The 16,879-nt window shown below is 26.6% G+C and overlaps 2 protein-coding genes across 5 annotated transcripts; both read left to right on the top strand.

Annotated features, from left to right (window-relative positions):
* The first annotated feature begins 50 nt into the window (after nucleotides 1–50).
* LOC132941309 (golgin subfamily A member 4-like) lies at nucleotides 51–8,256 on the top strand. 4 transcript variants are annotated; one of them, XM_061009306.1, is made up of 16 exons: nucleotides 51–223; nucleotides 285–375; nucleotides 438–550; nucleotides 613–804; nucleotides 872–1,027; nucleotides 2,279–2,347; nucleotides 2,416–2,641; nucleotides 2,739–2,773; nucleotides 2,876–4,157; nucleotides 5,445–5,575; nucleotides 5,810–5,953; nucleotides 6,035–6,079; nucleotides 6,175–6,281; nucleotides 6,357–6,489; nucleotides 7,323–7,412; nucleotides 7,472–8,256. In XM_061009306.1, exons 1-16 carry the CDS (start codon nucleotides 155–157, stop codon nucleotides 7,490–7,492), a joined length of 2,904 nt encoding a protein of 967 aa, XP_060865289.1. In that variant the 5' UTR covers nucleotides 51–154; the 3' UTR covers nucleotides 7,493–8,256. The 4 variants fall into 4 exon arrangements, with proteins under 4 accessions (XP_060865289.1, XP_060865290.1, XP_060865288.1 ...); XM_061009305.1 differs by having other exon boundaries at nucleotides 54–223; nucleotides 6,175–6,287; XM_061009307.1 differs by lacking the exon at nucleotides 6,035–6,079 and having other exon boundaries at nucleotides 52–223; nucleotides 6,175–6,287.
* Nucleotides 8,257–12,965: 4,709 nt separating this feature from the next.
* Nucleotides 12,966–14,914, top strand: LOC132941007 (protein farnesyltransferase/geranylgeranyltransferase type-1 subunit alpha). Its single transcript, XM_061008853.1, has 7 exons — nucleotides 12,966–13,254; nucleotides 13,386–13,509; nucleotides 13,574–13,669; nucleotides 13,945–14,079; nucleotides 14,146–14,346; nucleotides 14,421–14,595; nucleotides 14,685–14,914. Exons 1-7 carry the CDS (start codon nucleotides 12,993–12,995, stop codon nucleotides 14,799–14,801), a joined length of 1,110 nt encoding a protein of 369 aa, XP_060864836.1. The 5' UTR covers nucleotides 12,966–12,992; the 3' UTR covers nucleotides 14,802–14,914.
* The last annotated feature ends 1,965 nt before the right edge of the window (nucleotides 14,915–16,879 follow it).

The raw sequence follows: 16,879 nt of genomic DNA, 5'->3' as shown, positions 1-16,879 counted from the left end.
AATATATGATAACATGAATATGGATAACAAGATAACGATAACTGATAAGCCATATTTGCTACATAACATTTTCATTACTACGGTCTACGATCAGAACAGTTGTCATATTAAAATTAAAGATAGTCCTTTACGATAACTGAATCTTTTATTAAGTATGTTCAAAAGGCTAAAAGGATCCATTGGGAAAAACGATGAACCGAAAACACCAAATTCTGTGCCACAAGTAAGACCATAGTTTTAAATAAAAATCTGTTTTAATTTTGGTATTTTTGTATATAATTTAGAATCGCCCAACTTGGAGTGGCTTTTCTACAATATCTCCATTGAATCCAGAAATGGAAGATTCTCAATTTTGTATCAATGATGACATTGAAGGTAATATCTAAAAAATTTAAATGAACATTTCAAAATAATTTTTTTTTGGTTTTAATTTATAGAAACGCCTAAGAATTCACCAGCTCGTGTTGTCGTCAGTGAAAGTACTACTGTTGATCTTGGTAAATTCAGCCAATCTTCCTCATCACTAGTGAATGATCATCTTTCATTTCATGTATGTTGGTATATGTAACTACTTTGCAATAGCCATATGCAATTAATAAAGTTTTATTTTAGACCGATATTGAATCAGCAAGTGAAATAGATGATAGTGTAAGTGTTGTGTCTGAGTATGCAAATGAAATTACAAAAGAAAATTTATATGCCGCTTATAAAAAACTTCACGGTCGCTACCATAAACATAAGTTTAAGTATACTGAATTAGCTGATAAATTTAAACAAACAGTTACCATACACGATAAAGATAAAGTAATGTAAATCAAGATACTTAAATGTATTTTATGCTTCATAATTTGATCTTTTATTGTATTTTCAGATTACTATGACAAAAGCTCAAGATAAACTACTTCAAAGGATTGCAGAGCTTAAAGAACAGTGTACCTTGGAACAAGCTGCCAAGGCCCATATGGAAGATGCGTTAAGAAATGATATAGAAGAAAGAGATCATATTATATCTACTCTTAATACCAAAGTAAAAAATTATATTATATTTTGATAAGAATATCAACAAATAGGTATAACAATTAATAACAATTTAGAATGTTTCATAAATTACGGTTGTGATTCATGAAAGTTTATTTGACCTAACATATGTTATAGGTACAGAATGTTTTGTGGATATATTCAAATGTAATTTCAATGTAAAATTCCCAAAAAATTGTTTTAAATTCTACATATTCTACATATAAATAATTTGATCTCTTATAAACAAGACTTGGAAGTCTTAGCACTAAGAAATGTTAGATTGTCAAAAAAAAAAGAATTCTTAAAGTTTAAACCTTTATAAATCATTGGTCATTTAGTGTATCATATTTGTTGATAGAAACTCATTGTTTTAAGTAGGGAACTGCAAGAAAATAATAATTCTCTTTAATATATTGATGGCTTTGTTCTATATATTTTCATTAATTCAAATTCTAAATTTAAATATTGTGTTGACAATTTTACAAATATGTTTATTATAATTAATTTATGAAAATATGCCTAAAATTAGTACTTAAAATTCTAAATTAGCAAAATGGCTTTAAAAATTGTATGTATCCCATAATAATCAAAATTATTGTTTGTAATATATTATGAAATTGGTGAATTTTGAAATATTTTTTTTACCATGTTTACATTGTTCAAACAATTGTTTGCCATGTTTTAATATGTACCCCAAAAAATATACGAATTTATGTCAATTTATTGCTTGTACATAATTTATACTTAATTTATACTTATTATACTTAATTTTTAATTGTTTTTTAAAGAAATTAAGGTATATAATATTTAATAAAAAAAAAGGGTTTATAATCGATTATAACTTATATAGTATAGATATAATGATTCATAAAATTGTGCAGGTTCTAATGTTATAATCAAAATTAGACTCGTAATTAAAAATAAACTGATAAAAGTAGTAGTTAACATTAGGGCTAGTTGTACCATCTCTGATTAAAGTTAACGGGAGTTTAATCGGCCGAATTTGCCCCATTGTTCTTACAATTTCCGGTAAAGTGTCGGTTAACGCTAACCGACTGATAACAGATATTATTATTGGCAGAATTTGGCCGGTTAAGTGTTGGTTAACATTAACCGGACATTGTAAGAACGGCCCTAAATATCTGTTATCAGCTGATGAAGCTTAATCAAAGTTTAACCGTAGACGGTACAACTGGCCCTTAGTGTAATTAATTCTGTGTTTGGTATTAGCTGTATTTTAAAAAAATTATTTTTTCAGATCGATTTGTTAAGGAAAAATAGTTCTGACGAGTGTGAATCAACTTCTATTTTATCTGGTGATTTATTGGTACACATTTTATTTTATTTTAATAACAATAAATACAAATTACAAAATTAAGTATGATATACATTTAGGCTAAGTGTGAACGATTAAATGATGAATTATCTTCAACGAAATCAGAATGTGCATCACTAGAAAACCAAATTGAGTTGTTAAAAAGAAGCGAAGAGATAACTTTGCTAAGTTTAGCCGAAAACAAAATGGCAATTCATAAAGAACTTGAAACCAAAGAAGACCAAATAAAAAAATTAGAGAAAACCATAAATGGACTACAAATGGAAAATCAAATATTATTAAAAGGTTAGTGTTAAATAACTTGTGTATTTATAAACTAAAATGTAAATTTATCTAATCATTCTTTTAAGATTTTACAAATTTAATTAATTGTAATTTTCAGAAAAAGCTAGTCATTTGTCTACTAATTCATATCAGGTATAGAAAAATTGTTCTCTTTCAACTAATTACATATATCTTATTTTATCAGATTTGTTTTATTTATTTTTAATTCATTATTATGTATTATTTCATGGTTAGATTAATATAAACCAGAATGTTCAAGAAGAAATAACTAAGCAACTTAATGAGCTAGAAGGTGAAATGTCTTCAGCATTTGAGTTTAAAGAAAATGAAGTGAAAGAGCTGAAGAATCAATTAAAAGCTTTTGAACAACGTTGTGAAGTACAAGAGCAAAAAAATATTTCAATGGAGGAAGTTTTAAAGAATAAAGAAAACAATTATAAATCAGTTATCTCTAGTTTAGAACAGAATTTAAATGACATTAAGATGTCATCTTCTAAGAAAATTGATACGTTTTTAAAAGAAATCGGTGAAAAATCACAAGTAATTAAAAATTTAACAGTTAAACTAAAGGAAATGGAGAAAGTTAAACAAGATTATGATAAAAATAAAAATGAAATACATGATTTAAAAAATCAAATTCTTCAATCTAAAAAACTTGTTAAAGAAAATGAATTAATTCGTGTGAATGAACAGAATAGATGTATAGAAGAATTAAAACTGAAATCAGAAGAAATTTCTCATTTTAAAAATAAATTAGAATTATTACAACATACCTTTAAAGAGAATGAGAAAAAAAACTTAGATCTTCAAACTCATATTAATGAAATTAGTTTTAAAAATAAAAGCCTTATGGAATCTGAAGAAGAATTAAAGATGACAATTTTTAATTACAAAAAATCCAATGATGAGTTACAAGATACTATTAAATTGTTACAAAAAGAAAAAGAAATTGTTATTGATTCTATGAAAACAAAAATGGATGAAAATCAATTAGAAATTGAGAAATTAAACAACTTAAATAAAGAAATGTTATGTCAATTAAATCAAGATAAATTAATTAAAATTTCTGAAGAACGCAGTATCGAGTCTGTAATTAAAGATTATAATCTTCTTACAGAAGAAAATGCTTATTTAAAAAAAGAACGACAAAAAATGCTACAGACCTTCCAAGATATGCTAAAAAAAATTAAAGTTGACTTTGGAAATCTAAAGTCCTTTGCAGAAGAGCAGTTGAAAGAGTGTTCATTGATATTTGTCAAACATATAAAACATTTGAAGGCTGAGTACTCATCTAAAATTAAGTCGTACTATAATAATATGACTGAAACAAAACAAAAGTTAGAAGTAATTCAAAATGCATATATAATATTAAAATCTGACTGTGTTCAAAGTTTAGATTGTTTTAAAATTGAAATTGAAAAATATAATGAAAGTGCAATGCTTCTAATATCTCAAAATAATAATGAACTAGAAAAAAGAAACATAGAATTACTTAGACTTCAAGAAGAAATAGAAAGTAAGCATGAAATATATTTACTTATAAAACACTTTCATTGGTTTCTTTTATTATTTTTTTTTTAAAACATTTACAATTTGTATACCTTCACAATAATATAATACAATAAGTAAATAGGTTGACATTTGTGTACTATATGTGGCAAGTGTGAGGAAAGGGAGTGTCCATCGACACTACTACCAATTTATGAACTTATGGTTGTAAATGGTGGTAGACTGCCAAAAAGTCTAAGGTAAAAAACTCCTAGGAAACAGATATGTGGTTAAAAAGTCTGGTATATATTATAATTAGCCATTAGGTAAAATACAATGTGATGCTCAATCAAACGTTCCAATTAGTATTAATATATGTTGTAACTAACTATAATTTTTTTTTAATATATTATTTTTATGACAATACTTAATTAAACTGAGAAATCATAACTTTAGAACACCTAGATAAAAATTATAATTATTGAATTTATTTTTTAAATTTATTATATTTTATCATTTATATGACGATAGTTAATATTTTATTAAACTGAGAAATCATTATAATATATTGTGTATATTTTTTTTTGTATGAATAATAATTTCGATTTTTTTTATAGGTAATGCTACTATAAGTAATTATAATCATTGAACTTTTTTTTAAATAAATTATTTTAAATATTGTTAAATATATATAGGATTATTTTACCTTAGACCTTGGGCCTCCGCAGGGGGGCTGTTAAGTGTGCCATTGCTCCCCCCCCAGGAATTTTTTGCTGCAAGTACTTCAGTACTACCAATATCGCTATAACTAATATTAGATTATAATTTAAAAGTAATTTTTATCTTGCCTCGGGTGGGAATTTTATCCTGTGGGCGCACTTGCTTCTGACTTTCTTACCTCAGACTTTTTAGGCTTAGGGCTTATCTACTGCGGACTTTTTATTCCTTAGGCTTTTTTACCCGGACTTTTTTTCCTAGGTCATTTTTATTTCGGACTTGTTTACCGCGATTTGTAATTGGTTATAAATTATTTAATGGCTCATGTGGCTATATACGTTTGAGACAACGGGAGGGTCGTCTGGTATTATGCGAGCTGATAGTTTTAAAATAAAAGCTTAATTTCTTGAATATAACATTTCAAATTCTCTTTTTGAAAATAAAAATTGAAAAATTATCTGTCATCCATTTAATTTGTCCTTGTAAATAACATTTATGAAACATTTAACACTGTATTATAAAGCTACAATTGTATATTGTTTTGTATAAATATATATTTTAAAGTAACTATTAATTAATATTATATTTAATTATTTAGGTTATAAAAAGAGTGAACACCGCTCAGTGAAAGCAGAAGTGAAGGAAACTATACAGGAGTTACAAGAATGCATAGAAGTACAAAAAAAAACATATACAAATCTACAGGATGAATATTCTAATTACCAAGTGGTTAGTGATGATAGTTCAATAATATATACTAAGGGCCGTTCTTACAATGTCTGGTAAAGTGTCGATTAATGCTGATAATAGATTTTATTTTCGGCAGAATTTGGCCGGTTAAGTGTCTGTTAACTTACACTTCATTTACTTACTCTGGACATTGTAAGAACGGCTAAATAGTTGCAATTATTATTGATTACTAACTACTTATTTAATATTTTTTAATTAATTATATTTTCTTAGAGTGAAAAGAAAAAATGGACAGATAAGCTTATAGAAACTGAAAATAAGTGGTTGGAGAAAATGGACAACTACAAAAAAATGATGGATACAGAGCACAGAGAAGAAGTAGAAGCTTTAACTAACGAATGGACTAATGAACAAAAAGTTAATAAAATAATGAATCATTTTTATTTTTTATTTTTTAGTGTTTATTTTTATTTTTTGTTTCGTTTTATTTATTTGCAGCATAATGCACTTTCATTAATGACTGCTGATAATGAAAACGAAGAGGTGCTTTTTTATTTTATTTTATTTTTTTATTTTTTGTTTCAAACATTTAAAAATGTGTTTAATGACGTATTAAAAACATAATTTTATGTTGTTAGACTCTTGAAAAGATTATTCAAGATGTTGAGACCACTTCACAACGAGAAGAAGCTCTTCAACGTCAAATAACTAAACTCAATAAAGAACTCTCTGAATTAAAAAAAATGTACAGGTAATTTAATAAATATTATGCTTTTATTGATGCTATATTTTAACACTATTATATTATTTTACTCCATAGAAATGAAATTCATAATAAACATAGAAATAATGAAGGAGACGATGATGATAATGATGATAATAATAAAGATGGATGTGAAATGGAATATTTAAGAAATATTTTATACGAATATATGATGGGGAAGCAACCTATGGTGAGATAAAATTTAAATTTTAAATATGCCTATTCATCTAAAAATTACTTTTTAATTTTCATATACCAAAAAAACTTTTATTTCTAATTTTAGTTTTTATATAATGGGGAACTGATTTTATAAAAAGATCTGACAAAAAAAATGATTCTGTGAAATGATGCTAAACATGCCTATGTTTGTCATTTATGTCATCCTCTTAACATTTAACAGATACATCTCTATAAACTAGTGATATACTTTCATTATAATACCCAAGTTTCAGCATGTTCCTACCCTTAATATTTTCTGCACATAGTATTGTCGTTTAAATGTCCTAATAGTTGTAAACTATACCTATTTTATATTTTTGTTATTATGGTCAAAACATTGCTTGTGTACTTATAAATAATATTTTATGTACAGCTGATACTTTAATAGTTAAATTATTTAACTATTAAAAACAAGCATAAACAATTGTTATTAGGTAAAAATAAGTATTACTAAATAATTGTAAGTACTTTATTTTATAGCATCCATTTCAAATATTTTGTCTATAAATAACCTTTTTTTAAATTTTTATTTCTATTGAAATAGTCCTAGATTTGTAAATTGTTTAGAATATAATTAAGTCCTGAAATCATAAACATACTTGGCAAAATGATCGGATACGCTTAGGACAAATTATTTTAGCACTCTAATTTAACACTTTATGACCATATGCCTTAAATTTATGAAATAACTAAGACCCACATTCGATTAACATATATACATTTTTTCAAATTACTATAAACATTTTTGCAATCATATAATACATATTTTTCAATATTTATTATTTTTTTGTAATAATTCTGCAGGTATTGGCCAAAGTATTAGCTGCTATAGTGAAATTCGACTCTAATCAGTTGAGTACAATACTACAAAAAGAAGAACAAAAAGTTTCTTTGGTAAATATATAATTTTAATATTTTATGAAAAAAATAATGAATAAATATTTTTTTTAAAGTTAAAAACCCTAGGACTGTGATATTAACTGTCCAGAAGCAAATCATAATTGTTATATTGTCATCTCAACTGTTGTTACCTACTTCACTACACTAGCATCATTCCATACATAATTTTTCATAAGCAATTTTTATCATAGTGCAATTATTTTATAGCAATTTGAATTTTTAATTTGTATTATATATCTTGTAATTTGTATTGTTACTAAAATAGGTAATTATATTATGTTATTATTAACATAGTATTTATTATATGTTAGGTTATCTTATTATTATATTCATAGGCAAAACTGTGGGTCAGCTAAGTTAAGTTAAGTTAAGTTAAGCCTGACCTCATGCTCTGGTAAATTCTTAGAAAATATACAGACATGTCTAACAACATTTATAATAATAATAAAAAAAAAAATGTCTGCATAATATTTCTATCTATGAGTGGGTAATGTATACAAGCTTGGTATTATTCTTGGAATTTAATCATCACAAAAAAAAGAAAGAAAGACAGATTTTTTTTGTGCAAATGGTAATTTTGATATATTTTGGTGACTAAAAAAAGTATAGTTTTGCCTATGATTGTATTATTTATTTTGTTATTTATTTTTAATCTACAAACAATATCAAACAATTATTATGTGAATTAGTAATTAATTAAAAATATTAAATATTATTTATAGTTGTTCTTTTACCAATATTTAAACAACTTAGACTATGTATTAGTTTATAATATCCATTATCTTATAATTTAAAAATGTTATCAAGAAGAATATTAAATTTTTTAGTTATTGGTTTATTGGCTTGAAAAATACCACTTGTACATATTATTATAAAGTTGTAGTATAATCAAATTCAACATATCTGAAATATCAAAAGATTAATTGATATAAGTCATATATATTACTACATGTGCATATTTATTCACTACAATATATTTTAATAGTTAAAATTTCATAATTTTGTGTATTTTACAAACCAATATTAAATTTTTTAGTGGTATTCCTTATTTTTAATTCAATTATTTTTCTGATTTATAATACTGAGAATGTTATAGTTACTCTGTTAATTACCTTTAAACATTCAAATGAATAATTGGTTTGGTTTTTAAATAGGTACAAAGAAAATAGGTAATGTATAGAATTTTTGTTCTGTAAAAAAGGATCATTTTTGTAAGATAATCATAATTGATAAATATTCTGAAATAATAAAAGTATTTTATGTTTACTTTTGAATAATTTAAACTTGGTACACAAATTGATAAAAATATTAAAACTTTCTTATATATAACTAATTTTAAATGTTTATATAATTAAAGATAATAAATCTTTATTTTAGTAAATATTGATGATCGACCACACCATGGTAAATACTTAAGAAATTATTTACCTACATTGAATTTGGCTGTTTCTTGCAAACTTCAGTAAAAATATTTTAATTTTGTGAGTGCATTCTAGTAAACACCACAAAGGTCTACTATTAAATAATATGCTATATATTTACATGAAACTTATTATTTAAAAAAATAAAAATCAATGTTAAGATATTCCAATACCTACCTATACCCTATAGTATACCAAATGTCAATATTTAAATTTAAGAAATACTAAAATACAATAAATTTTAAAGGATTAATAAGACTAATATTACATATTACAATAAGTCTCAGATAATTCTTTAACCAAAGAACGCTCATTATTTCAAAAACTAAACGTACTGATTTGTATAAGTAATTTACTGGCGCAACTAGTGGGGGTGCAAAAGGGTCTTTAGCACCCCCAAGTTCAAATTTAGTACAGCTTGTTTATTCAGGTCTAACTATCATTATTATAGTGAAATACCATCAATTTTATGTTTTTAAAATATGAAATAATTACCGAAAAAAAATCAAAAATATTTTGGTCATTATGTTAATTTGTTATAAATGATTACATATTCTTATAATTGATGGATGATTATCATTACAATATGTATTATGGAAAAAATGGATTGCTTACGAACAATTTTTAGCCAACAGGTTACATCAAAAAGCTCTAAATCGATGATAGACTATGTATGACTGGTAACTTACCATACGTTTTATTGGTAAAATCTTAATATATTAATAAAAAGAATATTATACATATATATTTCAATTTTATCATTAATATGAAGTGTGTTAAAATGTGTTTGAAAAAGTTTTCAAGTATTAATGATAGTAGATTTATAACTTGTAAGATTATGTAATTTTAATAGTAGGGGGTGTGGAGGACAAAGCCCTCCACGGTTCTGAGACATTTACAATTATTATAGCACCCTACGTTTTAGAGGGCTAGTTGCGCCTATGTGGTCATTACAAAACAATATTTGAAAAGTACATTTTTACTATTTTTTAAGTTTCATTACTTGATAACATTTTTTTTGACGTATAACCTTATTCTAAAAAAAGAATATTTTTCGGAGTACTTCCCGAAAATATGTTAAAATCGAATTTTAGACAAGTAGGCCTGGTAGTTTACGAATTAAATAAATCTATTTAAACTTTGAAGTATTGATATTGGAATGGCCTTTGGGCCTTGGTCGTTGGTCCACTGCTTCGGCCAGGTTAAAATACTGCCGCCTCCGTGATACAAGTTATTATTATAACCGTCATCAATCATGTCATTTTATTCTGTTTTATATCTCATTTGCTTATTGTAATTACTGTGTACAGATTGTAAATTATCTTTCTTAATAAAAAAAAAAAAAAAAAAACCGTCATCAAATAATACTCCATTTAGGAATGTGAAATTACAAATTTATGTTGTCATTTAAAAGATTAAAATATAACTTTAAAAATGTGTAAATATTAAATAACAAACGTATTCAGTAATGTTGTTTTGTTACAACCTAAAATTATGTAAAAAATGATTTTCAAATTCTTTGAGTTTTAGAAATAATGAGTGTCTTACGTTAAGTGAATAGCGATAAAGATATAATCATAGGTATAGAGATTTGCCTCATAAAGATGTGTATAAGTCTATGGCTGGTATATCTACGACTACAAATGAACCATCGTGTTGCCTAAAATACTTAACTCATCACATAATCACGTGTAGGAAAATATTTAACATAATTTCGTTCTGTTGTTAATAAAATTAAAAGTAAACCAACTACTTTACTTTATTTTAAAAAAAAGTTACAAGTAACAAAAATACTATTCATTACATTACTATTATAGTATTATTAATCTTTTATATTAAAACTTTATGGTTCTGATTAAAATCCTGATACACATGCAACTACATTTATGTCAAATTTATTATGATCCAATTCTTATATTAACTGGTTTTTTGTGTTACTATTATTAAAATACTCATTGTATATTATTATTTATTAACCATATTATATTTTTCAACTAACTTACTGTCATATTATTATGCAACTCGGAGAATTATTATATTATCGTATTTGTTTTTATATAATATTTAAAGTTTTGAGCTAATTAGTAAACACGTGTGTTATTTGGGATATTTTCGTTTTTCAATAAATAAAATAAAATAAAAATAATGATCATAATTTTTTAATATTTTACATAGGTACCTACCCAAAACTCGCTCATGCATTAAAATATTATAAAAAACCAATAATAAAAATATACAACACGGTTAATTTTGACATTGTGTCAAATATTTCTAAATTTAAGCTAACAACACAAAATTAGAACAGATGAACGTACATTTTGGTACTCGGTATGTAATGATGGCACATGCTGGAAAACCTCCTGTTAATTTGTGTTCTTAAGTTTTGCTAAGTTTTCATCGGTTTAATAGGAAGCTCTCTAACAGGAGGCTATCGTTTCCGGAGCATATAAATGATAAATCGGCACTTGTCTAGTTGGCCCCCGCCAAGAAAGTATTCCACGTCACACAGGTTTGGTTGACGCTCGCCACTTATTAAAATGTATAAAAAAGGTATGGACACTATTTAAAGCATTAATTATCATACAATATTTAATATTTATAGATTATTATACATTTAAACTAAAAATTATGCAAACTTCAGGTGGTCAAAATAAAAATAGACAAAGTAGTATGTATATATAAATAAATAAATCGTAAAAAGTAAAATACATCATTCATAAATTATGCAGGTGGAGAAAATTCTGCTGTCTTTCAGCATTTCATCAAAAGGATCGCCATTACTTCGCCGCACAAACTCTACCAAATAAAAATCTGGGAAATTTATCTTACTCCCTCTTCGTTTCTTGTTGCCCCATTTAGCACTTCGCCAAATCTTCCCAGGTCTCATCTTTCTGTGTGTGAGCTCCACTTACAGGATTCACAAAGATATATTTGTGGTTTACTGTGGACTGTTGAGTGATTATAAATCTCTAGCTACTTAAACTAACTTTATTATAATTTATAATCTCGCAACTTAATTATTTAGTTTAAAATGAAGTATAATATTTCTATACCTGCGTAAGTATAGTTGACTAAAATATTTTCAAACAGAAACTTATTTACGATATAAAATCTGCCAATTGAAAAGACTAACTCGACGCTGATTCAGTGCGAGTGTGCAGCGTGCTACCTACACTATAAAAAAAACTCACTTGGTAAAACTAAAAACCAATACAACAGTTAATTCTTCAAAAAAAATAAGCCTGCATCATGCTATCATGTTTTTAGATAAAAATATGATTAATTATTAATTTAGGGAACACATTTATAAGTAATTAAAAGACATATAAACGCAGGGAAAAGTGGGGCAGATCTTAATGAAATTCTTCATTTAAATTTTTTGACAAATTTTGTATTGACAATATGCAGTCTAACGCTATGTCCTACGTGAACGCGGAGAGTGCGGGTGAATTATATTCTGACCATGCTGTTCCAAACGCGGCAAAAATCAAGCTGTTTTGTTTTTCGCCGCGTTTGCCGCGTTCACGTAGGATATAGCGTAAAGGGTAGTGAATACTATTTGACTCATAACAACCTCATATATTTAATAACTAATTTAATTTCTAATTATTATGAAGTTAAGCATATTTTTATTCAAATGTACCCTGGACCCTGGCTGTACGCTAGAATAGGTACATGAAAAATGATATATATTATGTATATTTAATTTGTCATTAATAGGTACACAAACGGTGTATTTTTAATTTAAATAAACGAAACAAGATAAAAACAAAGTCTTAAGTATAGACAACTGACTTAGGTTTCAACTTTCAAGTTGTAAATTGAAAAATATGAATTATTTATTAGGTATTCTTATTAGGTATATTATACATTGACGATTGGCCAAATGTTGAAATATTGAAACATTGTTAAACTGTATTACCCAATACCCTTTATAGACGCCCAGACGGCTTTAGTCAACATCACGATTTGAGATACATCTCAACATTCTCAACATTAACAGGAGCGGCAAAAGCCGGTGTGATATAAATCACTGTCAGCTGAGATTCTTTTCCATGCTAAATCATGGAATAATAATACGTGCGCAGCACTTAACGAAAATGCGTCTCTTTGTGATCATACCTTTGTGATATTTACCATTTGGCCAATAGCCATGTATAATTTTTTCAAAAAAATTATTTTTGATATACTTAAGTGGGCCGTTGGACAATCTGTTTTATATAAAATCACGGGTGCTGTGTTGAATATGGATGATCAAAACCAGGAACACAAATCAGATGGTTCCGATTTCTCTGATGAGGCAGATACTTTAAATTATGTGCTGTACCGAGATAGACCGGAATGGAAGGACGTACAACCGATCGCTCAAGACGATGGTCCAGCTCAAGTGGTTCAGATAGCATACTCAAATAAATGTAATAAATAATAATACATTTCATCAGACTTGTAAAAATACATTGCCATTATGATACGAGTGTGTCTTAACTTTTAGACCAAATGTAATAGGTAGGTACATAATATGATTTTTTTTCGTTTCTGTTTACAGTTTCGGATGTATTTGACTATTTCAGAGCTGTTCTTAAATCAGGAGAGAAGTCTGTTAGGGTTTTGGGCTTGGTCACAGATGCCTTAACTTTAAACCCAGCTAACTATACTGTATGGATATACCGGTAAATAGTTTATTGACGCGTGTACTTTGTACTCGGTCAAAATATTAACACATTTTTCTTTCAGATTAGAAATTGTAAAACACTTGAAAATAGATTTACACAATGAATTAGAATACATATCAAATGTGATCCGCGAGTTCACTAAAAATTACCAAGTATGGTATGTATTGTGCACCTATAAATGTATACTCCATTCACGTTAGCAAAGAATCTTGGCGGCGAACCAGTTTTTGTCAGGCAGCAGTCAGGCAACACCTGTCTATCATCTCCACATTGTCAACTATCTGTATTCCTGCTGTCTAGTAAAGCCACACTCAAGTCGGCCGCCAAGGTACCTTTTAAACGTTGATGGAGTATAGCATATAGTACATAATAATTTACAACATATTGATTACCGCAACCTGATAATCTGATTCTAATTAGTTAAATTTTCAGGCAATATCGTAAGACTATTGTAGAAATGTTGAACGACCCATCAGGCGAACTAGAATTTACAGCTGATATTTTAGATATGGACTCCAAAAATTACCATGCTTGGCAGTACAGACAATGGGTTCTCACTGCATTCAGGTAATACAATAATTGAAAAATGTAAAACAAGAAATTTGTTTAATGTTTAATTTGTGTTTATTTTAGTAAGTTAATGGAAAATGAGCTGAATTTTGTAGATAATTTAATATCACAAGATATGCGAAACAATTCTGCATGGAATCAGCGTTATTTTGTTGTAAATAATTCAGATCCTAATAATGATGTAATTAATAAAGAACTTGAGTATACATTTGGCAAAATACAAATTTTATCCAAAAATGAAAGCGCATGGAACTATTTAAGGGGGTATATTATAATCATATACTTAGAACAGGATATATTAGTTAAAATTAATTAATTTACATTTATTCTTGATATAGATTATTATTATATTCTGAAAATGGAGCCTTGGAAGATAAAGTTCGTGATTTTTGTTCAAAATTATATAATAAGGGAAATAGATCAACACATCTCATGTCTTGTTTGATTGATTTGACTGATGCAGATGAATCTGCTAATCCAGAAAATGTTGAAAAAATTAAATTTGCGTTAAAAGTATGTACACTGAATTGATTTATGTATGTACATTGTACATACATTATTTTTAACCATTGGTAATATAATAAATATTTTTGTTATTTTAGTTATGTTCTGATTTGGCATCTGTTTATGATCCTATACGTCGTTTTTATTGGGAATATATATCTAAAGATATTGAACTTAAATTCAATTTCAGAGAACATGACAATAAAATGACGTAAAATAAATTGAATGATAGAATCAAAGAGAATTTACATATTTTTTATCATACTGTATCATTTAATGATTATGTTTTTGTAAGGTGAAATTTAAAATAAAATTCATTAAACTGTAATCAATATTTATTTTTATTTTATTGGTTATACCTCTTCTATGTCATAATATTTTTTTAGATATTTAGACAAATTTGTTTGTATTTATTTTTTGTAATTTTATTTATTTATTTTATTAACTTTGCTCTTGATTTAAATTTCAAACATTGTATAAAACTTATATTATTATATTAATATCCATTTTTTAAATAAATAAACTAATGTATGATGTTAATTTGTGTAACTCCAATTGCGTAGTTGTCAATACAAAATTAAGACTAATAAAAAATAGAGAACTCACTGTAATGGATGTGTTAAATTTGAATTCAATGATAAAAAATCAATGTATAAGAAAAAATGATTCTAAGTGAAGACAGCCTATAATATTACTAAGTATATTTTATGATATTATTGTGATTAAAGTAATTTATTTTACTATTAGAGGATGTCACAGTTGCATATATTTCTCCGTCTTACACACATAGTGCCGTACTAACTCTCATTCACCCCAGGGCAATAATATTTGGCGCCCCTAATAAACATACATATTTAAACATTTGCTGCCCTTTAAAATGTTACAAGTTTGGTCGCCCAAGGGCACTTGCCCCATTTGCCACGGCTCTGTACACACGTATGACATCAAATTTTTGTTCACCAGTTTCAATAGAGTGCTTTTAGTTTTGATATTAGAGTGAATTTACCTATTATCAAACTTTTAGGTAAGAACATTATCTGTGTTCTCTCGTTCATGTTGCTAATTTTAATTATTAAGTAAGTTATGAGTGTGTAAAATATAAAATATTAATATTTGAAAATGCTCAAAACTCTTAAAAATTATATCGTAAAAAATCAACGAGGGAACACAGATAATGTTTTTACCTAAAAGTTTGATAATAGGTCAATTTACTCCAATATCAAAACTAACAGCACACTATTGAAACTGGTGAGCGAAGATGTACGTGTGTAAGAGTGTAAGACTGAGACAACTATGCTGGTGCGACATCCTCTTAAACATTATACACTACAAACTACAGAGGATTACATTACTTTTTGCCGAAAAATTGAATTTAAAAATGTCATTGTGTGTATAAAATATAATAATATATTTTATTAGTTTCAAGTACCTAAGAATAATATTTTTAAATTACAACAAAATAACTAAAAATTTTATTCTTTGTTATTAAAATATCTACAAAAAAAACTATGTTTACCTGTATATTTTTTATATTTTTTGGTTACAATATGAAATACTTATGAGAAACATTTGTTTAAATTTCCAATCCTTACTTATAAAAATTGTACATTTTTTAAATGTTATCTATAAATTAGTTTACAAATTTTCAAGTTTATGGTTGATTTCGTAATAATTTGAATTTTAAATGCATATAAAATAAATATGACTGTATTTTTAATATTTTTCAACATAACTTATAAAGAACCTTCTACTAAATTTTAAAACTTTTTGACCCAACGAAAAAATGTATTGACATTCACAAAAAAAATTGAATTTGACTTGATTAATTTGATTAATAGTTACCAATATTTGAAATTAGGATATCAAACAAAAGAGAAAATACACAGTTAAAGATTGGCATTTGGCAAACTGAAGGCGAAGGTCATAGTATCAATGACGCCTAGGCATATTATAGATAAAAAAAATTCAGGTATCCCCCCCCCCATGACGCTCCTGTCTATGGTGGGCCCCCCATAGCCCCATCTAAAAATAGGCGGTAGCCATTTTCCTCCAAAAACGAGATACCGTTTTCCTCCATTAAATAATAAAATAGTTAATATAAATAATTTATGCATATCAAAAAAATAAAAAATATTCTTTATTAGGCGCTTAATCGACAGCTGATTTAGGTATAGCCGATACCAGAATGTATCAACCGAAAATGTGATCCTACTGCAGGGCTGCATTTGAAAAAAAAAATTATGTTTTATGTTATTTACAATTAAAACGTTACGCAATTTTTGCGTTTATCGTT

Source organism: Metopolophium dirhodum, chromosome 3 (genome assembly GCF_019925205.1).
Source record: "Metopolophium dirhodum isolate CAU chromosome 3, ASM1992520v1, whole genome shotgun sequence".
In the NCBI taxonomy this organism is placed as follows: domain Eukaryota; kingdom Metazoa; phylum Arthropoda; class Insecta; order Hemiptera; family Aphididae; genus Metopolophium; species Metopolophium dirhodum.
Note: the sequence above shows the minus strand (reverse complement) of the source record. Positions and strands in the feature narration are given on the sequence as shown.

Coding starts and splice junctions, on each gene's coding strand:
- LOC132941309 (XM_061009305.1), top strand. CDS start 155: ATGTTCAAAAGGCTAAAAGGATCCATTGGGAAAAACGATGAACCGAAA. Junction 5,576..5,809: donor AATATTCTAATTACCAAGTG/GTTAGTGATGAT, acceptor ATATTTTCTTAG/AGTGAAAAGAAAAAATGGAC. Junction 5,954..6,034: donor AATGGACTAATGAACAAAAA/GTTAATAAAATA, acceptor ATTTATTTGCAG/CATAATGCACTTTCATTAAT.
- LOC132941007 (XM_061008853.1), top strand. CDS start 12,993: ATGTATAATTTTTTCAAAAAAATTATTTTTGATATACTTAAGTGGGCC. Junction 13,255..13,385: donor GATAGCATACTCAAATAAAT/GTAATAAATAAT, acceptor TTCTGTTTACAG/TTTCGGATGTATTTGACTAT. Junction 13,670..13,944: donor ACTAAAAATTACCAAGTATG/GTATGTATTGTG, acceptor TTAAATTTTCAG/GCAATATCGTAAGACTATTG.